This window comes from Stenella coeruleoalba, assembly GCF_951394435.1.
Source record: "Stenella coeruleoalba genome assembly, chromosome: 13".
Taxonomy (NCBI): Eukaryota; Metazoa; Chordata; class Mammalia; order Artiodactyla; family Delphinidae; genus Stenella; species Stenella coeruleoalba.
In genome coordinates this window covers 29854544-29881667 of record NC_137159.1, presented here as the reverse complement: position 1 = coordinate 29881667, position 27124 = coordinate 29854544, and the positions used below count along the sequence as shown (strand labels likewise).

At 56.5% G+C, this 27124-nt stretch overlaps 1 protein-coding gene across 9 annotated transcripts in view; it reads left to right on the top strand.

The window, feature by feature from the left end:
* The window catches only part of DYSF (dysferlin), a gene marked incomplete at its 5' end in the record, with an annotated part of 221322 nt that overhangs the window by 106465 nt on the left and 87733 nt on the right, over positions 1-27124 (top strand). For all 9 annotated transcript variants that reach the window (XM_079941051.1, XM_079941049.1, XM_079941047.1 and 6 more), the window contains 8 exons: positions 1386-1517; positions 1602-1768; positions 2574-2688; positions 2977-3082; positions 3338-3480; positions 5183-5356; positions 20739-20832; positions 21324-21401. In XM_079941051.1, coding sequence (XP_079797177.1) covers positions 1386-1517; positions 1602-1768; positions 2574-2688; positions 2977-3082; positions 3338-3480; positions 5183-5356; positions 20739-20832; positions 21324-21401 — 1009 coding nt within the window. The remainder of the gene's footprint in view (positions 1-1385; positions 1518-1601; positions 1769-2573; positions 2689-2976; positions 3083-3337; positions 3481-5182; positions 5357-20738; positions 20833-21323; positions 21402-27124) is intronic.

Sequence of the window (27124 nt, the reverse complement as noted above, 5' to 3'; positions counted from 1 at the left end):
TCTCCCTCCGGGGATCCAGGCCTCCTCTACCAGTTAGAGAGCCCTTACCTCAGCCTCCCTTTCCTCCTCTGAACCCACCAAGACTTTCTCGTCTCATTCAGCTCCACGTCCCAGAGGAGACCCTCCTCTAAGCTCACACACATGAAGCCTGGGTAGTTAATGTATTACTTCCTCTAAGGAACCGTGTGTTATTCTAAAAGTGAGGCATTTCTGCTCTTCAGGCCGTATCTGACCCTTGATTTCAGTCAAAGGGTGAAGCAGTTGCGGAGAATAAATTTTTTATGTTGGGTTGTTGTGGTTATTCCATTTTGGCAGAACTTCTGAAAGTTTCAGGATAAAAAGCAGTTGAAGACCAGTGAATAGTGGTTAACAGGCTGATAAGCACTTAAAAGGGTAGGGATATCAGATGATACACTAACATCCAACCAACCCCCCCCCCCCAAAAAAAAACAAACTGAAAATGAAGGGAAAGGCTTTAACCTCCTCCCCTTTCAGACCTTTCTATCTCTCTTTTTTTTAAAAAAAATAATTAATTAATTTATGTTTGGCTGCCTTGGGTCTTCGTTGCTGCACGCAGGCTTTCTTTAGTTGCTGTGAGCGGGGGCTACTCTTCACGGCGGTACGCGGGCTTCTCATTGCGGTGGCTTCTCTTGTTGCGGAGCACAGGCTCTAGGTGCACAGGCTTCAGTAATTGTGGCTCGTGGACTCTAGAGCGCAGGCTCGGTAGTTCTGGTGCATGGGCTTAGTTGCTCCGCGGCATGTGGGATCTTCCTGGACCAGGGTTTGAACCCGTGTCCCCTGCGTTGGCAGGCGGATTCTTAACCACTGTGCCACCAGGGAAGCCCAGACCTTTCTATCTCTTATAAAGACATGTTCTACAACTGCACCATTAAATATGGTAGCCGTATATGGTTATTTAAATTTAAATTAATTAAATAAAACTAAAAATTTAGTTTCTCAGTCACACCAGCTACATTTTAAGGGCTCAACTGCCACATGGGGCTAGTGCATTGGACTGTGCAGATATAAACCACTTCCACTGTAGCAGAAAGTTCCATTGGACAGTGCTATTCTAGACGAGAACAGAAATGAGGATGTGGTGGGAGAGGGGAGAATGGGGGCTCCTGGTCTAGACACGGCTCGTCTCTGCAGAGAGCATCTAGATGGGGAGGATGCAGTCTTCTCCTTTGATGGGAAGGAATCTTGGCCGGTGGGGGCGTTTCTTAGTCATACACCCCTCTTCCATGAAATTCTAATAAGTCCTCCAACAGAGCACATACCTGATGGGGTGTCAGGCTGGTATGCTCAGGCCTGGAGGCTCCCCCAAGTCGAGACATACTGACCCTGAAGGGGACTGTGGGTTTCTCTCCTTCTCTGCTACCCAGTATCCAATGGAGGGGGTGCCCGGAGCCCGGATGCCAGTGCAGATTCGGGTCAGGCTCTGGTTCGGGCTCTCTGTGGATGAAAAGGAGTTCAACCAGTTTGCTGAGGGCAAGCTCTCCGTCTTTGCTGAAACCGTGAGTGCCTGACCGCCTGCCCACCCTACCCCCGGCCCCAAAGCTACCGCAGCCCCACTCACTTCTCTGTTGCTCACTCTCCAGTATGAGAACCAGACCAAGCTGGCTCTGGTCGGGAACTGGGGCACAACGGGCCTCACCTACCCCAAATTTTCTGATGTCACGGGCAAGATCAAGCTACCCAAGGAGAGCTTCCGCCCCTCAGCTGGCTGGACCTGGGCTGGAGACTGGTTCGTGTGTCCAGAGAAGACGTGAGTCGTGGACAGGGAGGGCTTGGGGACCCCGTCTGCCCCAGCCATTTCTCTGAAAGGGCCTCGGCTCTATTCATCCCTCTGTCTACGGCCGCTGCCCCTGCGCTGGTCATAGCGACTTCCATTTGAACTCTCCCGGGACTGGGGGATCACGAGGCAGCATTCTTTTCTGCAAGGGCTCTAATGATTGGAAAGTCCTTTATGATTAAACCGAAGCTGGCCTCCAGTGGGCTTTGCGTCCACTGGTTACGGCCTTTTCCTCCAAGATACTACAGAAAACCCGCTCCCTTCTCTGCGTGTTAATCCCTCCTTCAGTGCCCCTCAGAACAGCCTCGTTCATCCTTCTCCATCTCATCGCCATCTCCACCTCCTTCTCCTCTCTCTCTTTTCCAGTTCGGTTGATATTCAACAACTGTTTGTTTGGTTTTTCTTTTTACTTTTGAAAAATTGAAGAGTAACATATATTGTAGTCATGTACTCAAATCTTAAGTATATAGCTCGATAACATTTTACATTTCTACAACTATCTATTGAGCTTCAACTACCCACCGGGTTTTCGACGTCTTCAATTGGCTTCCTTTTCTCTTTCTTTATCTTGGTGGTGACTTCCTCTTCTGTCTGCAAGTGTCTCCCTGGGTCTCCCCTTGACTCGCTGCCCCTCCTCTCTCTCCCCTCATCTCTCTTGTTGTTGGTTGGGGTGAGGCTGACACAGGAAGTTTGGCCCAGGCTCTGGGGTGCTCTGCTGGGGGTTGTGGACGGCCTGGGGGTCTCTTCGGCAGAGGCTCTGACCCGCCCCCGCCCACAGCCTGCTTCATGACACCGACGCGGGCCACCTGAGCTTCGTGGAGGAAGTGTTTGAGAACCAGACCCGGCTCCCCGGAGGCCAGTGGATCTATATGAGCGACAACTACACGGATGTGGTAAGGGGGTGCTCTGGGGGCAGGTGGCCTCTGCTTTCCTGGAGGCCTGGACATTGGGGCCCAAGAGGGGTCTGTGACTGAAAGAAGAGGAATGTTCTCCCCTGCTCCCACGTCCCCAGCGTCAATGCCCTGGTCTCCAGAGGGACAGTGTGTGAGATCTGGCAAGGGTAGGACACTGAGCCCGAGTCACACCTGGGGCTTTAGAATATATGTTGTCAGGTGGCATCTTCTCATCTTCCCTGATCACGTCCGTCTCTTCTCACGCTTGCCTGGCCTGTGTTACCCCAGAACGGGGAGAAGGTGCTTCCCAAGGATGACATCGAGTGCCCGCTGGGCTGGAAGTGGGAAGATGAAGAGTGGTCCACGGACCTCAATCGGGCCGTTGACGAACAAGGTGGGCAGCACGTGGAGCCCAGTGAGCACCCGGCAGACTCGTGAGGCATGCTGGAAGGGGGCACAGTTGAGTGCAGGCCCCTTGGGCCTGGGGTTCTGGCCTTCACTGGGCTACTTCATCTGGGGGACTTCCTGGGTGAGCCCTCACTGTAAATTACAAATTGGGAGTCAGTGGCCACTTGAAAGTCTGTGAATGTACCCCAAATGGAGAGATGGGGAATGGCCAGGCAGTGAGTGATGGGCACCTCTCCCCCAGGCTGGGAGTACAGCATCACCATCCCCCCGGACCGGAAGCCGAGGCACTGGGTCCCTGCTGAGAAGATGTACTACACACACCGTCGGCGGCGCTGGGTCCGCCTGCGCAGGAGGGACCTCAGCCAGATGGAGGCGCTGAAGAGGGTGAGCCCAGTTGGCGGGGGGTGGGTGGGGCATGGGGAGGGGTGAGGCCCCGGGGAGGGGAGGCCAGCTGGGCACAGGTGCACACCTCTGTGCAGGGGACATGTACAAGACACACGGGCTCACTCGAGATGCTCGCAGATCGTACCCAGCACTCACACAGATGCACACGGACAGAAAACATCCAAATGCCCATGACCAAGCAAGGGGATGCACTTGGAATTCACGCACAGACCTGGAAGGTGCGAAGGCGTATCTAGAGTGTGTCTGTGGCTAGGTGTCCGAGGGGCAGAGTCTGAGACAGGGACTCGGCTGCATGCAGTTTACTGAGGCAGTACTCTCAGAAGTGCCAGGAGCAAGGATGTGGTCTCCGGCAAAGTCAGCTTTGGCTTGAGCTTTGGTTCGGGAAGGGGCTCAGCCTGGAGCACCACAGAATCCTCCTCACCAGGCAAGGGGGGTGGGCTTAGTACGGTCTTAGCCGTCAGTCACTGGCTGGGGGTTGCTGGGGGCGTGCTGGAGGGAGCCTGTTCCCTCCAGCACGGCCAGTTCCCTGGAGAAGGGGGACGCTGGTCAAGGGGCTTGGGTGGGCTTGGTCAGCATTTACCAGGGGGCATGTACACAGTGTGAGCACACATGCCCACGGCCGTGCCCAGATACTCTTGGGACACAGACAGGTGCAGAGTGAGCTTGCGTGGGCACACGAGTGCCTGTACCTACCTGCTCCTGGGGTCACACAGATGCCCGTGTCGTGCACAGCCTCAGGGCCTGCCTCCCTGGAACCCTCTTGGCCTGCGTCCTTCCTTCCCAAGCGCACGTTGGAATTTTGGCTCGAGAACTAGGCCTCCCCCAGTCCGGGAATAGCCTTTGGCATGACCCGAGTCCCTTCCTCTCTCTCTGGTCACAGTGACTGTAGAGAGGAAGGTCACTGGGTCCCAGGAGAGGCAAGGCTTTTGGGCAGCAGGCTGTTCCTGGTGGCATGAACCAGACTCCACTCTCCCTGTGAGGGCACCCAGGGGACAGAGGCAAAGCCTTGCCAGGCGGTGTGCCTTGCCTGCTCCCTCACCACCAGCATCGTTCCTGGAGAGGGACGCAACTGGCCTCCGGGACTGGCACTGTCACCGAGCTCATGGCCTGGGTCTGACCTGAGGGTCATCTCAGGTCACGAGGTGGATGGGAAGGGGCTTCCGGGGCTCCCCAAGGCTGGGAAAGGACCCCTTGAGAAGAAGTGCGGGGGTCTCTCCACACTGACGTAGGCCTAGCCTCATGGAGAAACAGCCTGGGGCTGGGAAATGGGCTCTTCATTTTGCCTCTGAATTGCAGACCCGTTTCCACTTTTATAAGTTGGGATATGAAGAAGAAAAAGGAAATGACAAGAAAACCCTGGATTCGTGAAATCCACCCAGAACCCAAATAAGCAAACAAGCCGAAAGCCCAGTGTTTTCATCACTGCTCAGCCTACCTTCCTTTCTTGGCTCCTCGGACCTCCCCACAGCCTAGGGAGCCTCTTCTCCTCCTCATTTCCTGACCCGGGGCTCAGAGCCCCCTCCTCCGGGCGGCCCTCCCAGGTTTTCCCACCTGGAGGGTGATGGTGTGTGGTGTGTGTGGGGGAATCGTGGCGGGCAGGGAGGGCACAGCTGGAGCCCAAGCCAGGACTCCCCGCCAACCTGCCAAGTGGCCTCTGAGTCTGCCCTGTTCTCCCACGCAGCACAGGCAGGCGGAGGCGGAGGGCGAGGGCTGGGAGTACGCCTCGCTCTTTGGCTGGAAGTTCCACCTGGAGTACCGCAAGACAGACGCCTTTCGCCGCCGCCGCTGGCGCCGCCGCATGGAGCCACTGGAGAAGACGGGGCCTGCAGCTGTGTTTGCCCTCGAGGGGGCCCTGGTACGTGACAGTGGTCATCTTGGGTTGGTGGGGTGCAGCGTGGTCTCCCAGGGCTGTTCAGGGCTGACGCAGGAGAGGTGCAGAGGACCCCGGGACGGGACTTTGGCTTCAGTCCTCTGAGGTTGCGTGTGGGGAAAGTGAACACCAGTCTGGGTGTCCTCCTAAAAGAAAATAGCTCATTTCTTGGCACCAGAAGACCCACGGCTTTTTTGGTAATTGAGAAGGGACCAGGGGAGAGGGCCCCAGCCTTTTGATGGTCTGACCTGTGACGGGGGCCAAGGGACCTGGCTCTTCCTGAAGAGGCTGGCTGGCCTGGGGTTGGGTCTGGGAAGCTTTGGCCTGGTCCAAGGGAGTAGCCTGAGAGGTCTAGTGACCCTGGATGTCCTTGGTTGGACATGAGTCCTCCTGAGAGGAGGCTATCTTGTGCGCATCCTCGGGAATTTTGGGGAGAGATGTGCCTCAGAGACCAAACCCCAGGCTGGCTGTGCTGCCTCAGAGGGTACTTCCCAGAGCCAGTGCAATGGGTGTCAGGTCAAGGTTATCCAGGGTCAGGATGACGTGTTCCGCAAAAGAGATGAGCAGACCCTTCCTGGACAGTCTGAGTGGGACATTCAGGGCCAGGAGATAGCCTGTCCCCCACTCTGTTGGTTTGGAGACTCCATCCAAGCATTGGGCGTGAGATGCCTAGGAGGAGACACCTTCTCTGAAATCCAGGTAGGACTGCCTGTCCCCTGAGGGGGCTTTGGGCTGTGACACAGGGGAGCAGGTCCCACCAGCTTCACTGGCTGATGGAATCTGAGTGTGTCCACGTGAGCCAGCTGTGTGTGTGCGCGTGTGCGTGCGTGCGTGCGCGCGCGTCCGTATGAGCATTTCGTCTGGGTGTGGAGCAGTGTGTCTTAGCCCTCAGCCAGGGAGTACAGTGGGGCAGGCCCCTGACCCGATGGGATGGCTACAGAGAAGGGAGTTGAGCCTGGCAGCGGCTCCGAGGGGTGGTGGGCAGAGCCTGGAGGTTCCATCACTCCCAGGGGTGCCAGTGTGGGAGAGGAAACCCTCCAGGGCCCAGATGATGTCAGAGGCTCTGGAGGGAGCCCCTCCTGGGTCTTGGGGGCCAAGTGGTCAGGAGGCTGGAAGGAGACGGCAGAGCTCTGGGCTCTCTGGGGCCCTGAGCTGGTGCTCAGGTGGGAGTTGGAACTGCCACCCAGGCTGGAGCAGCTGCAGTGGGGAGTCTCCTTGTCCTGTCAGAAGGGGCCTAGCTTGGGCACAGGGCAGTGCCTGGGGGAGGTTGTGTGGTTGCAGCTGAGGAGTGGGGAATAAAGACCTCAGCAGGCCGCAGAGGCAGGGCCAGGTCTGAGGGTGCTTGCCCTCTAAGGAGCCAGGACTCGTTTTCATCCGACGGAAACACAACCAAAGTGGGCTGAAGAGAGAAAAAGAGCTTAAGAGCTCAGATTGCTGGGAATCTGATTCACCGAGGTGAATCAGGCATTAGGCCTGGCAGGAGCTAGGGGCTCACACAGTGTCCCCGACTCGCTCCTCTGTCTTGGCCCCGTTCTCACACTGGCTCTTTCCATGTCGTTGGCAAAGTTGGTACCTGTGACAGAGGCTGACGCCACCTTTACAGCTAGCACAGCCCGGCGGGCATCCTCTGTTTCCTCACAGCTGGAGACCCCAGAGCGGAGAGTGCGCTTTCTCAGTAGTGCCAGGACTGCCTCGTGTGCGATTGACTGGCTCTGCTTGGCCCTGTGCCCACACCAGCCCCTGAGCCTGAGGGCGAGGAACGGAATGTTCTGAATGACCGTCCTGGGTCACGCCCCTTTTCTGTGGTTGACAGCCCCACAGGCTGGGGAGAAGAGCATCTGAAAAGGAAAAAACCCCAAACGGTGATGGACTCAGAGCTATAGATGACGACCACAGGACTCTTCTCTCTCTCTTTTTTTTTTTTTTGCGGTACGCGGGCCTCTCACTCTTGTGGCTTCTCCCGTTGTGGAGCACAGGACACGCAGGCTCAGCGGCCATGGCTCACGGGCCCAGCCACTCCGCGGCATGTGGGATCTTCCCGGACCGGGGCACGAACCCGTGTCCCCTGCATCGGCAGGCGGACTCACTACCACTGCGCCACCAGGGAAGCCCAGGACTCTTCTCTTGAATGAGCAGTAGGAGCAAGTGTGGGTTGCTGAGTGGAGGAGGAGTGCTCTGGTCAGAGCTGGGTTTTAGGGCCATTAATCAAGTAGCCGTGGAGGATGGCTGGGGCCGGAGAGCCTCCCATCAGGAGACCATCAGGAGACTTGGTTAGAGATCTGGGAAGACGTGACCATCTGGGGTGGGGGCCAAGGGACCGAAGCGGAGGGAGGTGGAGTAGCAGGGCTTGGGGAGGGAAGGGTCCAGTGGGCATCAGACGCTCTGCTGGGTGGACGGTAGGGCCGCTGCCATCGCCAGGCCACGGGGCGGGGTGGGCCTGGGGCTGCGATGAGTTCACGGTTGGCACTGGCAAGTGTGACGCACATGGTGAAATGCTGTATGAGGAAGATGGACCTGGAGGCTGCCTGCCAGGCGGCCCAGGGCAGGGAGGCTGGGGGCGTGGGAGCTGAGCATCAGTTGTGAGGCGAGGGGGCTGAGAGGAGAGAGGGCGCAAGGCCGGAGGTGCCCAGAGACCTGTGGATGGCTCTGGGGCTGGTGAGGATCTAGGGGAAGAAGACGAGCAAGGCTGGCGGACTCACTGCCAAGCTTTCATGGCTCAGTGACTGGGAGAATGAAGAGGGCCATTTCCCAGAACACAGAAACCAGGCCGCTTATTCTTTACGTGGGAGAAAAATGTCATGAGGGAGCATGGAAATCAAACGTCCAGTGGGAAAGTGAATGATTGTGATGCAGTTGGGACTCGCCTGTGAAATGTGGAAGAAACCGAAGTAGTGAAGCCCAGAGTCCTGAGGGAACTTTGCTGACATAGGGAGCCAGAGGCAGACAGTGGTTAGAACGGCTGGATCCACAAACCTGGAGTTGGACACAGTCTTTAGGTGTGACCAGCACTTGGACAGGACCACAGGCCCATTGGACAGAAACTGTCTGGACCACTCGAGCAAATGAGCCCCCATCAGCACGCGTGCTCACACACACACACACACACACACACACATGCACACACATGCATGCACACACACACTCTCCCCTTCCATGGTCACCTTTACATGCTTCCTGCCAGGACCGAGGATGGCCTGGGTTCCCATCCCTAAGTCTGCTGTCCTTCATCCAGGGATGTACTGGTGCTCCAGCTAAGGCACTGGGGCTAGAGTCCACCCTGCATCATTGGGGCAGATGGTTGGGTTTTCTGGGTGCCAGGACCAATCTATCGTTCTGGGTACTGACCTTTGCCCACTGGTCACTGATGCCTGCCGATTCACGTGGTGGGGTGGGTGAGGCTTCTGAATGGCGCTGGTTTGGTTTGAATTCTGCTTCCTCTGCTTCAGCTGTGGCTAGGTCACTTGTCCCTTTGGTGACTCTGTTACTTATGAATGTCACTACATGTATGGGTCCTCGTAAGGATTAAGGACATAACCCAAGTACAGAGGTGCTTCTCGGTTTTAATGGACATAAGACCCATCTGAGGATCTTGTTAAAACGTATGCTCTTGATCTGCTGTCTGGGTGGGGCCCGAGAGTCTGCATTTCTAACAGCCCACGCTACTGGTCCAAGGACCGTCTTTGAGTAACAAGGATGTCGGGTGCACAGTGCATCCCGAAGATGAGGGAGGCAGTCACATCGACCACTACCGGGTGCCTCTCTGAGGGAGGCAGGTGTCTATTCCTGACTGCAGGTGTGTCACCAGGGCCCTAGAGAGCGAGGCAGGGGCAGGTGACATGTTCTCCCTGCTCCTTGTGGGGAGAAAGCGATCTTTTCTTCCAAGGATCCTCCACCTGATAGTGGAGGCCTGGCTCATGGGAAACCCCTGTCCGATTAGGAAGAGGGATATTCACGTGTGAATGCAAATAAACCCAACAGAAGCTGCATCTCCGAAGTGCTGGAGGGCAGACTAAGGGTAATTCCAGAGTGACAGCGCCCAATGAGGGTGGCTTCTTGGAGGAGGGCCTGGGGAGGCAGAGCTTGGAGGAGTCCAGGACTGTGGGTGGTAGCCAGGTGGGCTTTCTGGTAATCTGACAGTTCTGTATGTCTGGGTGCAAGGGCCAGGCCTGTGGCGCCCCCTTGCCTCCTACTGCCCGTCCCCTGGCCCATGCGTCCACCAGCAAGCTGGGCCTCACTTGCCAGCTCCCCTCCTGAAGACGTCTCACTGCAAGGCAGGCCCAGTCTGCTCATTAGCACGGGCAGCCTTTCCCTGAAACCTTCTGCCGGGGCCAAGCCTGGCTCCCTCTGCGGAGCGGGAGGCCCTGGCTCTGTCTGCTAATCGTCTGCTGTCTCCATCCCGAGCATTATTTTATTTTCGTATTATTCTTTTTCCAGCTAATATCCTGGCATTCCCAAAGACACCGGGTTTCATAATCTTCCTGGCGTTCCCAGGGAGCTGGGAAGTGGAGCACAAAGCTGCTATTATAGCGTGTTCCATCCAGCCTCCCTCTCCTGCCCCACACCCCTCGCTGCCGCCGCCACCGCCACCGCCGGCGTCCACCCAGTCACCCCCTCCTGACGCCACCAGACTCTCTGAGAACGCTGGTGACGGCTGCCGGGGATGAGCTCACAGAATCCATCCTGTGGCCCTTGCCCTGGGCCTGCCCTCCATGTGCGAGGATTTTTCCAGAGCCCTGTCTTTGCGCTTGGCCCGGCGTGTCTGGAAGGGTTTTCTGAGATGCCTGAGCCTGGGCAGGGAGAAGAGGAGATGGAGACCCGGCCGCGTGTGCTCCTAGTCTTGGAGATTTTTAGAGCTGGAAGGAACTTTCATGTTCGAAAGCACTCTCCACCTGGCTTTGGTGCTACTTGAAATTGGATGCAGAGTTGTGGGTGTGCATGTGTGATCTGTGTGTGCACGTGTGTCTGACGTGTGAGCACGTGTGTGATGTGTGTATGGATGTATATGGCGTGTGCACATGTGTGATATGCGTGTGTGTGCCGTGTGCATGTGTGTGTCTGTGGTGGGTAAATTCTGATGTAAAGTCCATGGTTTTCTCCAATTCTCCAGAAAATCTAGGATCCAAAGAGGGTAAGAATTACAAAAATCTGTTTTACCTTGTGCCGAAGACCAGGCTGAGAGCTGTACGTGCATTGTCTCATTTCATCCTCACAGGGACCCCGGAAGGCTGGATTCTATGATTATACCCATTTTACAGTTGGGGAGACTGAGGTTCCAGAACTGCACTGTCTAATATGAAAGCCACTAACTAGGTGTGGCTATTTAAATTTACATTTAAAGTGATTAAAATAAGAAAATTCCGTTCCCCAGTCACACCGGCCACATTCGGAGAGCTCGACAGCCACGCCTGGCTAGTGGCTACCATATTGGGCAGTGCAGAATAGTCCCATCACGACAGAAAGTTCTCTTGGACAGTGCTGCTCTAGAACAACTCTGAGCCCCTAATGTAGCCCCAGAAGAAACTGAGGCCTGAGAAGGAGTTTGCCCAGAGGCACGGCATGAGTCAGTTCTAGAACCAAGGCCAGAAGAGCGGGCTCTTCTGCTCTCTCTCCCCAGATTCATCTCCCCACTTGCTATGAGGGCATAAAGTCCTTCCCCCATAGAAGGCCCTTGAGTGGGGTCCCAGGGAGCATCATGGGCGCTGGCTGGAGCCCTCAGCTGGATGCATCCCACTCCTCGTCTTGTAGCCAGGCAGCTTGGCCTCCCTGGAGCAGCTGGGCAGCTAGAGAGGAGTTGGCACCACTGCCCCCAGCCAGGAAGCCTCCAATCGGTTGGCAGGGGCCTGAGTCCTGACCTGAAGTGCCAAGGACCCACAGAGACAGGCACCCCCAGCCCCTGTCAGGGGGCAGGGAAGGGCAGCTGGGAGTCGGAAGGGCTGGGAAGGGGGTCAGGGAGAAGCCGGGGCCAGAGAGGAGGAATTTGGGAATTTGAACTGGCTGAAAAGGAGGTCAGATGTGGGTGGGGAGGGGAGGGGCCGTCTCTGGACCTGGATGAAATCCTGCTGTGTGCGGGGGCACCTAGGCATGCTTCCTAGAGTGGCTGCTTTGAGCAAGGGCAGCACCTGGGCGGTGAAAGGGCTTTGCCTTATTAAGTAATCAAGACCCCTGGCTGGGTCTGTGGGCCATTGGAAGGCGGCTCTGTGTCTCTTGAATGTCCTAATCAAGCACCTGTTCCACACCTGGCATTGTGCTACGGGGCAGGTTGAGGGCCACCGGAGGATTACACGGAAGGACCATTTGAGTAAATCCTCTAACTGTGTGGACTCTGGGTCTATCTCACTCAAGATTTGGACGCCGAAGCCTGCGTGCGTCCACTGAAACTTGTGTGTCTGCGTACCTGAGACACAATGCCAGCGCACAGGTAAGCATGGACTGTGTGTGTTACTGCTGGGTGGGTGTGACGGCTGCACCCCCTGTGTGTCATTATACACGCATGAGGGTGTGTCCACAGTGGCTAAGGTGACCTTATAATTTATTGTCTGGTCTGGACACTATTAAAAATCATGTTGGAAAATAGGCATAAGCTAGGCAAACGAGGACATACAGTCGTCCTGATGACGGAGGCACTCTGGCATGGCCTAAAACCTGCCTGAGCGTCCTCTGCAGACTTCAGAGACCTGGAAAGCCTAGAGGGACACACAGGCACATGCAAACACAGACACTCGTGCCAGCCCACACGTGGCATTGTGGATTCTCCAGGTTTCCTAATTCCACTCCCAGGCTCCCCAGGGGCTGGCCGGTAGCTCTGCAAGGAGTTTCGCAGCTGCTCTCAAGCCCTGGCTCCAGCTGTAAATTAAATGGGGTTGCACACTCGCCTGCTATTTCACTTAAGGTTGCAATCAGCCCTGATTAGGAAGGGAGGGCTGTGTGTTCCCAAGTTTTCTCTTTTACAGGGTTCTCCTCTGGCCTGGCCTGTGGGCCTGTGTGGGGTTTCCCTGGAAGCGGAGGCCAGAGCAGTCAGGGCAGTGACATGGGTGTGGGCTCCCCAGGGCCCTGACTTGGCACTTAGTCCTGTCCTGCCTCAGATCCCTGCTCAGGTGCTGAGTTCCGATGGGGAAGCAGGAGCTGGGAAGAGCCCTGCGGGGGTCCTGGGAGATCCCGGGCTCTACCAGCGAATTTCCCACGCACCCTGAAGGAAAACATGAATCTCTGGGTCCCAGTTTTCTCACTTACCAGATGGAGATGATAACAACACAGCAAAAATAACCCCCTCCCCTTACAGAGCAGGGCTTGGCAAACGATGGCCCACTGGCCAAGTCTGGCCCTCTGCCTTTTTGTGTAAACAGGGCTGTATCAGCACAGCCACGCTCATCCATACGGCTGCTGTCTGCTGCTACAGCAGCTGAGCAGTTGCAACAGCGCCTGTATGGCTGGCAAAGGTGAAAGTATTTACTCTCAGGCCCTTTATGGATAAAGTTTGTCAGCTGTTCTAGAGCATATGCTGTGTGTCAGGCAGTGCCCTCTGCGCTGTTCATGTATTATCTCATTTAGGCCTCCCAATAATCCTGAGGTAGATTTTATTAGTGCTCCCATTTTATAGAGAGACAAACTGAGGCACGGAGAAAACAAGTAATAATTATTTTAGTGGTATTTCCTTGGTTGAAGGAAAAATCTTATGGATAATGGCTGGGTTGTACAGGTTTATAGCACTCTTCTCTCCATTGTCATTTGTCATTTGGGTATCCCAGCAGAGCTGATGGTGAAGAAGAGATCCTGGCAGGTCACCCGAGGCCTGCCTGTGCTGGTCGACGTTTAACAACTGGCTCTCCGGAAAAAAATCCAGCTCTTCTTGTAGCATTTGCTCAAATGGTCTAGATATCCCTGCCATGGCCAATTGCAAGGTCTCAGTGTGAGATCACAGAATGTGGGGATAGGAGGAGATGAGCAGTAGCACACCATTATATAGTGTTTATACGGTACTTCCACCTCACAGATACTCTAGATGTAGATCACCTTGGGAGCAAGATAACAGTAAAAGGTAGTGGAAGAATTTGGAAGTGATGCTTTTGAATGTTTATCACCTTTGTTTTAGAAATGATTTCTGAAGTTACAAATTTATCTGATTTAATTTTTACAAGTGACTGTGTTTAACGAATGGCTTGCAAATGGCTGGAAATTTAATGATCTCTCATGAGCCCTGAGAGCCAGCTCCAGCACCCGCTGCTCTCTGGGGTCCTCTGATCTTGTTTACATAAAGAAGGAGATTGGGGCTCCCCGTAGTGGCGCCTTTCCTGTCAGCTCTGTCACCTGTGCTCTTTGGATCCATCAGACACAGGACGTGAGTCCTTCCTGTGAGGTGAGGAGGGTAGCTGGCCCCTGAAACCCATACGCTTGACTCCGCTGGGGCAGGGCGTGCCCTGGTGGCCCCTGGAGCCACCTCCGAGGCTCCGTTTTTTCCTGACCGCCGTGAGTGTGGCTTCTGTGTTTCTGTCCCCCTCTTACTCAGCCCTGGGGAGCCCCGCTGCTCAGCCTGTGTCTTTTTGCTGCATCCTCCTCTGCTCTGGCCCCTTCTGTCTCCTCCGTGCCTCTGCTTTATAGATCCTGAACCAGACCTCTGGACCCCGTGTGGGAGTGCCAGAGGGAGGAGGCATGTGTGTGACAGCCTGTGTGCAGAAAGAATCTGAGAAATGCCAGGGGTCTGCTGCTCGGTCTTGGATCCACTTTAGGTGGGTCGAGGCGTCCCCTTCACGGACTCCTTGTTTTCCCAGAACCTGCCCACCTTCTCCCTGTGTGGCGGCCAGGGTCCCGGGATGTCAGCCCTCAGCAGAAAAGGTGGGCTTGGCCACTGGCTCAGGGGACCCCTGGGGAGCCCAGGCATCTGGGAAGGAGAGTTCCTCACCCTCCTGAGCTCGGGCATCTCCAGGGAGCCGTGGCTGCCAGCGGGGCAACAGCGGGTTGGAGGCCCCCCAGTCCCCTTGGGCGAGCAGTAGGGTCCCTCCCACAGCTAGCCACAAGACCAAGTGCGTGGCCACAGACTGCGTGGCTGCCAGCCCCAGCCTGGGAGTCACATCGGCATGAGCTATGGAGGTAGGAATGTGACTGTGGGAAACTCAATGCCCCGAGCCTGGCCTGGGGCTGGGGAAGAGTGTGAGTGCGGAGTGGGGGTGAAGGGTGGGTGGGTGGAAACCAGACCGTTAGCTACCCCTGCAGCCTGGTTCTGCTCAGGGCTCCAAGTGAGAGCAGAAGGAAGCCAGCCCCGCTGCTCCCGGCCTCGCCCTGCCCCAGCCTTGCCCCTCTAGCCAAGCCTTCCCTAAGCTCTGGGTGGGGGGCAGGCCTCCAGCGTGTCACTGCTGCCCCTGTTCCAGCACCCCTCTTATTCCCCTCGTCCGGGAAACCTTCCTGAATGGGACCTTCCGAGGGCCCACCCTGTTCCATTCCACCCCACAAATGGCCCCATCCTGGGGTGTAAGTGAGCCCACATCACTCTCTCTTTCTCTGGTGGCATCTGACCCTGAGCCCCATGAGGGTGGGAGGTTGCTGTCTGATGCACACTTTCCTGTCCCTTTCCCTGGGACCTTAGGCCTGAGTGCTGTGCACATGCCTTAGGGCGGGGATGCTGGTGATTCATTTCATGCGATAAATCTTCACCGAATGCCTACTAAGTGCCAGACACTGGGGTCAGGTGCAGGGGATAAAGGAACGTGCATGCCTTACCTATACACATGGAAAGATGGATGCAGGAGAGATGCTAGGGGAGGCTGGGTAGGGGCTGCTGATAAAGGCAGGGCAGTCAAGGAAGTGTCCAAGCCTCAGTGGTGACTGAGTTGAGGGAAGAGCTCAAGTTAGCTTGTCTGGAGGGCATTCCAGGTGGTGCGGACAGCCAGTGCAAAGGTCCTGTGGCAGAGGGATGGTGATGAATTCCAAACTTAAAGCCAGAGGGCAGGGATGAAGGCGGGGGAAGGTATTGTTCAGCATGAAACTGGTGAGATGAAAGAGTGAAACTGGCACCACTGAATGCTGATTACGTGCAGGGACCTGTCAAGGGCTGTGGGTCCGTTTCATTTAATTTCCACCTGTGGTTCTCAGCTGGGGACAATTTCTATCCCCCACCCCATCCCGCAAGGGACATTTGACAATGTCTGGAGATATTTTTGGTGGTCACAGCAGAGGGAGGGGGGCAGCTCTGGACATCTAATGGCTAGAGGCCAGGGATACTGCTAAACAATGCACAGGGCAGCTCCCACAGCAGAGTTATGTAGCCCCAAATGTCAGTAGTGCCAAGGCTGAACCCCCCTGCATTTGCCTCAGTAGCCCATTGGGGTGAGTGTTACCACGATGGCCGCTTTACAGTGAGGAATCTGAGTTTCAGGCTTCCCTGAGGCGCCCCCAGCTACCCTCCTCCGACCCATACTGTGAGCTCCAGGCACCTGCCCCCCACCCCGTTTCCTGGTGCCTGACACAGAGCCCGATTCCCTGGGGACTGGCAGCCTGATGTTCTCTGTGTCGGAGCTTCAGGGTCTGTAAGATGAATGAGTCGCTCTGATCGTCTGCTCTGTGCACGTGCTGTGCAATGTCAGGGAGTCGCAGGCCGCTCTTCTTCCGTGCAGTCGTTAAGTGGCTTGGCCTTTGTGTGCCATAGTTTGCCCGTCTGGAGAACAAAGGCAGTCACAGTCCCTGTTGGAAGGTGGTAAGGTGTTGGCAGGATTCTGCTGTGAGGTTAGATGCTAAGGGCAGCATCTCTGCTGCGTCTCCACTGACCCCCTCTTCTCCCCTCTGCAACGTCATCGCTTTCTCAGGGGGTGCTTCCCTCAAGTCAGGCTCGGCCCAGGAAGTTCCTTTAGCCCCAGACAGTTCCCTCCAGAAAATGGGTGATTATGTGACAGGAGAGGCACCTACAGAGACTGGGGCTCAACTTGGATTTTTTTCCTTGATCAGTAAATATTTGCCGAAGCCTTCTGTGTGCCAGGCATCGTAGCGGGTTCTGGGGACACAGCAGTGCCCCCATGGAGCCAGAGAGACAATGAACAAAAACGTTAATATAGCAAATGTGTGGGGTAATACGTGCTATGAGGAACAGTAAAGCTGAATAAGAGAGTAGACGGGGCTATTATGTGGGGTTGGGGCGTGTGGGGTGGGAGATGTGACGGTGTGGATGTGAACATGATTTTTGACCTTTGGTCACGGAAGACCTCTCTGGGGAGGTGACATTTTATGTCTCCACAAGCAGCGATACCTATTTTCCAACTCGAATATGGGAAAGGCCTGGCACAAAGTAGGTGTTCAATAAACACAAGTGGCATGTCAGAGGGACGGGCTGACGGGAGGGAGATGCTTCCCAGAAGCTCCCAAATCATCTTTTCATGAGACTTCATTGTTTGCTTTGAGAGAAATTCCCAAACGTGAGCCATGTATGTCCACGTGTGAAAGCCAAAAATATGCTTCAGAGTGGAAAAAGCGTGACATTGGATCATCTGTGTTAACGCGCAGGCTGATCCCCTGACCTGGCGATGGGCTGGTCTTTGTCATCAGCTCTCCCCAGAAAGGTGTGTGCTCATTCATTCATTCACTCATTCTCTAATTATTAATGGGGCACCCGTTGTGTGTGAGGGGTTCTGCTGGATGCTGGGTGCATGGGGGGAACCTCGCAAAGCTCTCTGTGGGAGGGGCAGACAGTGAACAGGTATTTACAATGGAGGGTGATATATGCAGTAAGGGGGGAAATCTGGGGCTCTGTGGGAGCCCACGGGAGGTGTACCGAACTCATCCTTGCAGGGTGACCCTGAAGGTGAGACTGGATGTCTGAGGAAAAAGCCAGGGAAAGAGCAGGGCAGAGAGAACTACGTGCAGGAGGCCTGAGGGCGGGAAAGGGGACCCTGGGGGTTCAGCTGGTTTGAGTGTGGAAGCAGCATCCTGACTGCTGGAGACTCAACGCAGGGGCTGCCACCGGGCTGGGAGAGGGGCCGGCCTCCGCTCTGCTCCTAAGGTCTGAAGGGGATTCGTGGAGAGCCCAGGTCCCCCCTGGGAAGGTCAGTGGGCCAGAGGATGTAAAGGCACTGGCCTGCTGTGTGGGGGGAATTCTGCCCAGCCTGGGAACCTGGCTGACCGCAGGGCTGAGGCTCCTCTGGCGGGACTGAACTTACTGGGGACTCTAGGTGCGTGTGTCGTCCTGGTTCTCCTAGCTTCTTCCCAGCAACCCCTGTCTGTCTCCTTGAGCAGGGAGGGAAGGGGAGGCGGAGGCAAGGCCACGCCAGGGTGGCAGATGGGAGTGGGGTCGGACAGAGGCCCTGTGGACCAGAGGGAGCGGCTGTGGGCCCCTCCTCTGGAGACAGGGCAGGTGGGAGAGCCTCGGCAGCCCCTCAGGGCCATTCCGAGGGAGCGCTGGTTCTGCCTCTGAAGGGTGTCATTCTCGGTGCCAGGGCCTGCTGTGGGCCAGGACTGAGCCGGACCTGAGGTACCTGGCCCCGACCTTGTGGAAATCCCAGGGAGGGGGACACCTTTTTTTATCACAGGCAGGCGGCCCTGCCTTTGGACAGAGACCCAGAAAGTGCTGCCCGCTGCTGACGGGACACGGCTGGGGGGCCACCTGGAGCAGGTGCACGCTGAGTGGGGATGTGCCCTGGAGGCAGCCCGCAAGCGTGGAGGTCCCTGCAGGCACCTGGTGGGAGAGAGAAATCACGGGGCCCATGGGAGCTGGAGGCGGCTTCCCTCCCCGCACTCACCTCAGTGCCCTACTTGCTGGCGTGGGGCATATGTGTGGCCAGGGTGAGGTGGAGGGGCTACAGAGCCTGCCCTTCCCCCGACCAAGGCGCACTGAGCTGCCTGCGCTAAGCCTCGTGGCACCTGGGGGCTGGCCGAACCCTGGTTCCAGCATCCTGACCTGCTTTCCTTGGCGTCCCTGTACCTCACGCCTGGGGTGGCCTGCTGGGCCCCCAGCTCCGGCTCTACGTGCGGCCTCGTAGACCCTGCGGCCAGAGCTACTAGCTGCTGGGCTTGGTGTGGGTGGCGGCAGGGCCAGAGCTGTGAGGCTGGGCCCAGCGCCTCTCCTGGCGGGAACCCAGGATGCCCGGGACCCTCGCCTGCCGGGAGGGAAGATTGCAGATGCTGTGGCCTTTGGGTTCTCACCTGTCTGTAGTATGGCATCCCTCCCTGTTGTCCTGCTCTCGTGTGTGTGTGTGTGTGTGTGTGTGTGTGTGTGCGCATGCATGTGTGTATGCATGTGTGTGCACGTGTGTGTGTGCGCGCGCACGTGTGTGTGTGTGTGTGTGTGTGTGGAGAGAGGTTGATTGCTTGATTGACTGATTTTAATTTCTGCCTGGGACTGCGACGTTGCACTGAAATGTCTACTTTTCCAGCTCCTGGAACAATTTTGAACAAATATGGGGTATATGAATACCACCCCTGAGCACAATTAGTAACTTCATGGTTTATGACTTCCCCAGGTGGTGTGCTAACACAACATGTGATTTGTCTTCCTAAGAATCCCAGCAACTCTCTGAGATAAATACTGGAGAATTATCCCAAATTTATAGAGACTTGTGCAGAGAGGTTAAGCAACCTGCCCAAAGTCACACAGCTAGTAAATGGTAGCTGGAGCCCAAGGAATCTGATTCTAGAGCTTGTGTTGAAATTGTGGCCAAAGGAAAGGCGGGGGGGGGGGTCACCGTATCTTCCTGTCAGAAAGTGGGGTGTCCTGTGCTAGGAGCCAGAGCCCACCCCGTTGTAGCCGGACCTCAGTGGGTCCCCTGGGAGAGCAGATGAACATGTCTTTCGCCCGTATATGTTTTATGGGCTCTTCTGTGGGATGGAGCAGAGGATGACTGCCTACCTTTAGGTTGCATTTCCTTGTTGACCCAGAGTGACCAGGGCAGGCCTTCCCTGGTGTCCTAAGATGAGCTGATCTGGGGGAGGACCAGCATTCTTGGCAGGGAACGGTAGGAGCTTGCACTGGGAGCAGGTGCATGTCTGCGCCAGCTTTGGGGAGCATGGCCTGCCCGATTGGATTTGGGGGAAGTAAGCCCTGGTGTTGGAGGGGGAAGGTGGAGCAGGGCACTGGGGGTCTGACCAGGACCCTTCAGGTGGTGAGAGCCATGGAGGGCTTCAGGCCGGGAGCCGGGTGCCGAGTGTGGGTAATGCAGCTGGTTCTGGTCCTGGGTGCAGGCGGATCGGAAGCCGGCGGGCGGGCACCCGGGGAAGCTTCTTGGACTGGAGGTCTGGGGCTAGGCCCTGAGGGTGGAGAGGAGGAGCACCTAGGTGGCCGTACATCTAGGGGGGTGGGGCCACGATGTAGCTGCAGGGCCTGGGGAGAGGTCGAGACTCCTGGGGAATGGCTGCCGCCAGGTGGGGGGCATGGTGGCCTTGGGAAGTGGCTGCTCTGGGTGGGCCTGGGCGGGGTGAAAATGCCACGGGAGGGGAGGCCGGGGTTTTCTTTCAAGGGTGTGCGTGCTTGTGTGTTGGGAAGAGGGACTGGCGAGGGACTGGGGCAGGTGACAGTGTGGGGAGGGGGGAAGGGCTTGCAGAGGAAGCGGGCAGTCTCTCTGTTGGGCTTCTGCCGTGGGAGGCTGGTGGAGCTGGTATCACAGAAAGCCAGGTCTGGAAGGACGGGCTGCCATGTGACCGGCACATTTTCAATTTTTGTGGGGGCCTTGAGATCCCCGCTGGGGCTCATCCCTGATGAGGGGCTGCGGTGTGGCAGAGGTGGTGGTGGAGGGAAGCAGTGCACCAAGGAGGTGGGCATCTGGTCCAAGGAGGCTGTTTATGGCCCAGTGGTTAGAGCCCAGCGAACAAGGGCAAGGTTTACACACAGCTTCTGAGGCCGAGTGCAGACCCACCCTGCGTCGACTCCTGTCCCCTGTCCTCAGACTGAGGCCTCCTCTGACAGTCAGCGCAGTGGGAGCTGATGAGAGACAGTGGAGGATGCAGTGCAGCTTCTCCCCAGAGCTGGGGGCCCAGCTAAGTGCCCGTGTGTCCCTGGCACCAGCACCGTGTCCAGACATGTGTTGGGTGGGACAGAGATGCTAGACAGGGCCCTCCAGACTCGGGCTCCCCTAAACTCATCAGCCCGGGCAGATCCCCACTGGATTCCCTCTCAGAGAGCCCCTTCGATTCCTTCCTTCTAGCAAACTCTAACCTCTTAGGCTGGAACAGCTCAAAATCCCATTCTGGCTTGTCTGGTCTCCACTAGAGAGGGAGAATTTCCCTGTGGACTTAACACTGGGGTCTGGGAAGGCGCAGCCCTGGAGTGAAATCAGAGCTTTGGGCAGGTGAGGGGCCTCGTCTAAAGGACTCTGGGGACCTGACTCTCCGAACCAGTCTCCCTGCCACCCCCAGGCTCTGGGGTCAGAGTCTGCGGTGACCAGCTCTCCATCTCCAGGGCGGCGTGGTGGACGACAGGAGTGAAGATTCCAAGTCTGTCTCCACCTTGAGCTTTGGCGTGAACAGACCCACGATTTCCTGCATCTTTGACTGTAAGTGACGTTTGGAGGTGCCTACAGGGGTGACACGGATGAGTGTGTAGCCTGACGTTCCTGTTTGTGTGGGTCACATGGTCAGGTGTATACGTGGGGGCTGAGGAGGACTGAGTCTGGGTGTTTTGTTAGCGGGTCAGTGTCTCTTGGCTTGTGTGTGTGTGAACTCAGCCTGAAATCCAGCATTCAAGGCGCTGTGCATTCTCACTGCCCCCATCATCTGTGACCCCTCCACTCCTTCCCCCTCCTCTGCCACCTCCCCAGCTGTCACCAGACCCAAGGACACATCACTTGGGGGTCCACCTTTGGGCTGTGGTCTGCTCTCCTGATCTTGAGAGCAGCTAACTCCAGCATAGCGTACACGTGTCGTTTCTACCATCCGGCCCCTCTGTGCGCTGCCCCCTCTAGGGACACCCTCTGTCCTCCCCTCGAGCCCCAGATCTTGGTCACCCCCAGCCCCTCAGCTGGCATCTGTTTCTTCCTCGGTGCAGACGGGAACCGCTACCATCTACGCTGCTACATGTACCAGGCCCGGGATCTGCCTGCGATGGACAAGGACTCCTTTTCTGGTAGGTGGGAGGAGGGAGGAGAGCCAGGGACCAGGGCCTGAGGGCTGGGAACAGAGTCATCGGGCCTTCAGACCACAGGGAACATGGCCCAGGCTTCTCCTATGGTGGGTCGGGGGGCGCTGTGTTTGTTGGGTTTGTGGAGGTGAGGGCTGCAGTCAGGTCACCGTGTCCTCCTGGTTGTCAGGTGGCCTGCTTGACCCGTCTGCAGGTTTTGGTTTTACTGACCATGCCCTCCTCCTGAAAGCCCCTCTGGCCTTGGCCCCTGGGACACCCCTCTCTCCTGGTCTCCTGCAGCTTCCTGCTGCCCTACCTACTCCTACTGAGCTACTGCCCTCTAAGCCTGATGCTTCCGAGAGTTCTGTGTGTGTTCTCTTCTCTGGGCACTGGGGTCCCCCAGGCAGCCCAGTAGCCACTCCTGTTGGGGAAGCTTCCAGGTCTTTGGTTCCTTTATGTCCAGTCGCATTTTCTATGTCTCCCCTAGAAGCCTCAGAGGCACCTCAGTTCATCTCGTCTAAGCTGAACTCCTTGGGACCCCTCCCCCAGGTCCAGGCCCCCCTTTACGTCCCACCTTGGTCTTAGGATCACGTCAATGCGCTTCTACTGCCCATCAGGTTGGTTAACGGTCAGGTGCCCAGTTCTGTTGATTCTGGCTCCTGAATCTGTCTCGGAGATCGTTCCCTCCTATTCTGCATCGTGGCTGCCGTCTCACACTGGCCTTGCTCCTTTTATCTGAGTGCTCCAGTCATCTCCTGGCCTCCCTGTGACCTTCCACACAACCCCAGACACAGCTGGTCATGTCACTCCCCTGATTTCAGACATAGACACTAACAGGTAAATCCCCAACTCTTTAGCCTGGCAGACAACTCCTTCGTGATCTGACCCCTTTGGATCTCACCAGTTTCATCTTTCCCTAATTCCCCTCTATCTGCTAGCTCTGGCTGCACCAACTTTCGTCAACGTTTGTCTAGTTCTTCCACATTTCTGGCCTTTGTGCTCAGTGCCTAGAATGCCTTCCCTCCCTATTTTTAATCCAGTGAACTCCTACTCATCCTTCAAGACCCAGCCCAGATGCCCTCTGACTCTTCCCCAAGCTGAGCTGGTTGTTGCTTCCTCAGCACCTGGCCAGGACCTCAGCAGCACCTCTCTCAGAGTCCTTACCCACTGCATAGATCACTTGCCATCTACCTCTGTCATATTCTTCCCGCCATGACTCTGAGCTCCTCCGGGAAGGGACCTTGACTTACCCTTGAGCCTGCAGCAGGTTCTAAAGAACTAACACTAAGATATCTAAAGAGCTAGCACTTACTAAGTGCTCGCTATGAGCCTAGGCGCTTTGCTGACGTTCTTTCATGTACCCCTTACCACTCTCCTGTGAAGCAGGCATTGAACATCCCCATTTTACAGATGAAGAAACTAAACTGCTTGAGTTAAAATAGCTGACAAGTGATGTACCCTGCTCCAAGTGCTTGCTACTCACTTGAGTAGATCTGAGTTCTTCTATGGGAGTGACCTCCTGTTCACAGAATGGCACTCAGCTCATGGCCAGGCGCCCGTCCTCCTTTCTGGACCCTGCTCCTCCCTGACCTGGGGACAGCTGTGCTTCCTCGTGTTCCTCTCCTCTCAGTGACCTTTTCTCGAGCCCCACGCAGCCAGGCTCAGGGTGGATGGAGCAACAAGCACATGGGGATTGGCAGGTGGTGGTGGGGGGGTTGTGGGAGTGTGGGGGAGATCTCTGCAGCTGCAACTTCCTGGGAACCTTGGCCGGGATGCTTTCTGAAAATCAGCACCTACCCCAAGGAGAAGAGAAGTGACCTGATTCCCAGTCTTGCTTCCTCTTCCTTCGGGGGAGGGTGTGAGAGGTCGGGGTGCAGGCGGCAGGTTTGTGTGTGGGGGGTGGGTAAGTGGGGTGCAGGTCGAGGGCCCCTTGTCCTCCACTGGCCGGGCGGGGGGTGGACCCTGCAGGGAGGGTGCTCCTCCCGGGGACCCGCACCTCTGGGGACTGCAGGCAGGGTCAGCCTGGTACCGGGACCGAAGGAGACGTCACACTTTCCATCCTAGCTCCACCCCCTCCCCCAAATAAACATCCCTTGAGCTTTGAGGGCACTGCCCAGGCCCTGGCCGCTGGCTTCTGAATGAAAGGCCTGATTGAGCGGCTGCTGGAAAGGAAAACAGCAGCCAACACGGGTGAACCTATAAAACCCAGAGTGTTTATTTTCACTCCCAAACCCTAAACCAAAGCAGTTTCTCCCCTGGAACTGACCCTGAGGTGGCTGGAGGCTGTGCGTGGCCACTGGCTGGCATTTCTCAGAGGAAACTCCTGTGTGAATCAGGAATGTCTGGGGTCTGGGGAGGGTCCGGCACAGAGTCTGTCGCTGGTGTCGTCTTCCAGCCTGCCTGCTGGCGTCTGCAGCCCAGAGGGCTCTCCTTGGGAAGCGCTCTGACCTTGCTGCCCTGGGCTTTTCCCCAGCGGGGCCCCCATGAGCCTGTGCTGTGCCCTCTGCTAGTCCCTTGTGTGGTGGGCCTTGGGGCTGCCACAAGGCCAGTGCTCTCTCTATTTCTTCTCCTTGACTGAAGGTGTGGGGGACACAGGAATTGTCCAGGAAACACTTGTTGAATAACACTGAACTCGGTCGGGGAGGGAGGCTTGTGGAGACACTGCCATCCAGGCTGCCTGAGGATTTTGCCTTGGGTGGGGTTTGAGTGGAGGCCCGGCATCAGTTCTCTGGACCACTGGAAGGGCGAGTGTGGCCTGTGCTTGTGCGCTTATGAGTGTGTGTGGCCAGCATAGTGATTAGGTATAAAAAATGTGAAACGTTGCTTGATTCAAATGGCTTCTCTTACGTTGGGATAGGGTTGCCACTGCTGGGTGAGCATCTGGAATACAAACTGGATCTACTTTGAACAGAAAAGACAGGACTCCAGAGGACTTAGAAATCACTTGTCCTCAGTGCCGTACCTGCTGGGCAGCATTGTGGCTGTGAACAGCGGTCAGAGCTGAGTTGCTCTTCCCTGTAGACGGATATTTCTCAAAGGGGATCGGGGAGTGCGCTGTCTCCTTTGCCCTGTTATACTCCAGGGAATTCTGCTTTGCCTCGACCCCCAGCCGGCGACCACCGGTGTGGTTTGAGGGAGCCATAGGCTCTGCTTACAGAGCTGCCGCCAGGAGGGAGGACCCTTGGGCAGCTCACATTCCAGGGCATGGCCCTTAGCTTGAGGCACCCAGAAACTCCTCCTTGAGAGTCTCATGGGTCAGTGGGCTCAGGGGCCCCCCTTGGTTAACGAAGGAGATGAGAGAAGGCTAGTAGGTCAGATGCCAAGTTATTCATTTATGGGGGTAGAGTGTCTGCCAAGAAAGCAGAAGGTCCTGTGCCCTCTTTGCTGGCCTCGTGGTTCCAGGGAGGTCAAAGCTGTGTGCTAGTTGGGTGGTCCTGAGGGGCGTTGCTGCCACGCCAGGCCACAGTGAGGTCTGGTGAACCATGGTTGCCCCACAGCTGAAGTCACCTCCGTGGGGACCAGTGCTTTCGTCTCTCCCAGATCCAGACTCTGGCTTGGGTGGGGCTGGGGAGCCCTTGCTTGTGGGCTTCCTCTGTCTGGACTCCAGTCCGAGCCCACCCCCTCTTTTGAAGCACAGCTTTCTGTTAAGTTTGGCTTTGGCTGGGGGAATTCTCCCAATGAGCTTAAGAAGCTGTTTTCCAAGGTGTGCTGGAGGCTTGTGAAATGCTCCACTTAAAAAGGGTTCCTGAGCGAGAGAGACTGGGAAACCCTGCACGCTTAGCGATTTACGAATCACGGTGGCATTGAAGGCTGGGGTGGCTGCAGGAGTCTGTTGAACGTGTTTAGCGTTCCTTCATTCCCCGAGAACTCGCCTTGCGAAGAACACATTTTGGGGAACTCTGATGGACAGGATTCAGCCCAACTCGCTGAGCACAAGTCCAGGACCGTTTGCGATCTGCCCGCCTGCGTCCTCCTCCCTGGGGCCCCGGGGTGCTACCTTCCTCCCCTCAGCCAGACTTGCTGTTCCCTGAGTGCTCTTTGGTGCTTTTGCCAGTGCTGTGCTTCTCTTTGGTCCACCTCGGTTACCTCCTTATTCTTGAGACTCGGGGCTGGAGACCGCCTTTGGGGGTACTGACTTGACGCCACCAGACTCCAGGGCGTACCCCCACCCCTAGCGCCTTGAACGCTCCGCCGTGAGGCTGCACATCGCTTTGTATTGTAACCGATGTCTAGTTACCACTTCCAAGCAGCAGCCATGATCTTCAGAGCCCGGACCGTGTCTCGTACACCTTCCTATTCAGAGCACTGTGCCTACCTACCATATGCGGGTCAGTCAATAACTGTATGGTGGACGAATGACGGATCACAGGTAACGCTGGAGCGAACATCTTTGTTCATATAGCTTCATGGTTCGTTTGGATGATTCCCAGAAATATGGGAAACAGGGTGTAAACAGTTTTATGTTTTTCAGGTCATACTGCCTTATGGCTTTTCTAAAGGGTTGCTGAATTGCTTCCAGCAATAAAGGAGAGTACCTATTTCGTCAAATATTTGCCAACACTGGGTTTTAAAAATTTAAACAATTTTTCTTAATTTTATAGGAAAAATACTGCTGTACTGCAGTTTTTGTTTGCAATGCCTTGATTACTGGCAGTCTACTCCACCCTGTCTTAAGGGCCCTTTTCCCATGTTTGTGGCAGGTAGAAGGAGCACTGACTACGAGTCAGGGAGTCTGGTCCCAGGCACCTGTGAGTAGGGGCTAGTGGTCTTTCTGGGGCAAAGCTCCCTCTTCTGACAAGGGGTATGATGACACCTGCCCTGTGGTCTGAGCAGTTGGAGGGAGGGCCCATGAGGGAAGCTTAGTGTATTGTGACTGCAGAAGGGTCCTCCTTGGAGCTCCGGGAAGGCCTGAACAGCAGAGATCAGGCACAGGGCTGCAGGTCCAGCAGTCACCTGCCTGGGGCCTCCTGTGGTGATGGAGTCCAGTAGAACCCTTGTGTGTTCTTGGCTGGAGCTCCCAGGGCAGCCTGTGGTCCTCACAGAGCTCCGATCCAGCTTCAGTGCCGGGGGTGCTCCGTGTGGCTTGGCAGGTGAGGCCGGAGGGCTGAAGCTGGCCCTCCCCTCCTGGAGTGGCTCTGGGAAGAGCTGGCCTCTCCCCTCCCCTCCACCTCTCCTTGGGATCTGCCTCTCCATCCTCCTGGCTTTCCTGGAAGAGGCTTGTGTCTGTGCGTCCGTCTGGCTTCCCTTCATCTGACCACCTTGCCTCAGCAACACCCCACCCCCCTTGTTTCTCTTTTTTTGAGGGGCTGGGCCTTGTGCGGGGAGAGGCCAGGCCCCAGCACACAGTAGCCCAGTGTCTGAGGCCCCAGGCCTCCAGGCCTGCTCCTTACAATGCCTTTGTTGTGTGTTTTCCCCCCGCCCCCGGCGGGCGGGGCGAGCGTGTGGGTCTGGGTGATTTTTGTTTGAAAGCCACCCCCTCCCTTTCCCCCAGTGCTGAGCTCATTGCCTGCGCTGATGGGGCTGCTGGAAGGAGTCGCCTGCTCGGGGGCCAGCGTGGGGGGCGCTGCCAACACCAATACAGCGTGCATGGCCGCCACAATGTGCAATTGTGATCTTTGTGTAAACGCGGTCGGTCTGGGGCCCGCGCGCTTATAAAAATAAAGCCTTGGGAAGCACAGGGGGCGGGAACAAAAGGGGCTTTTTCGCTGGCTCTCGAATATGGTTTTATT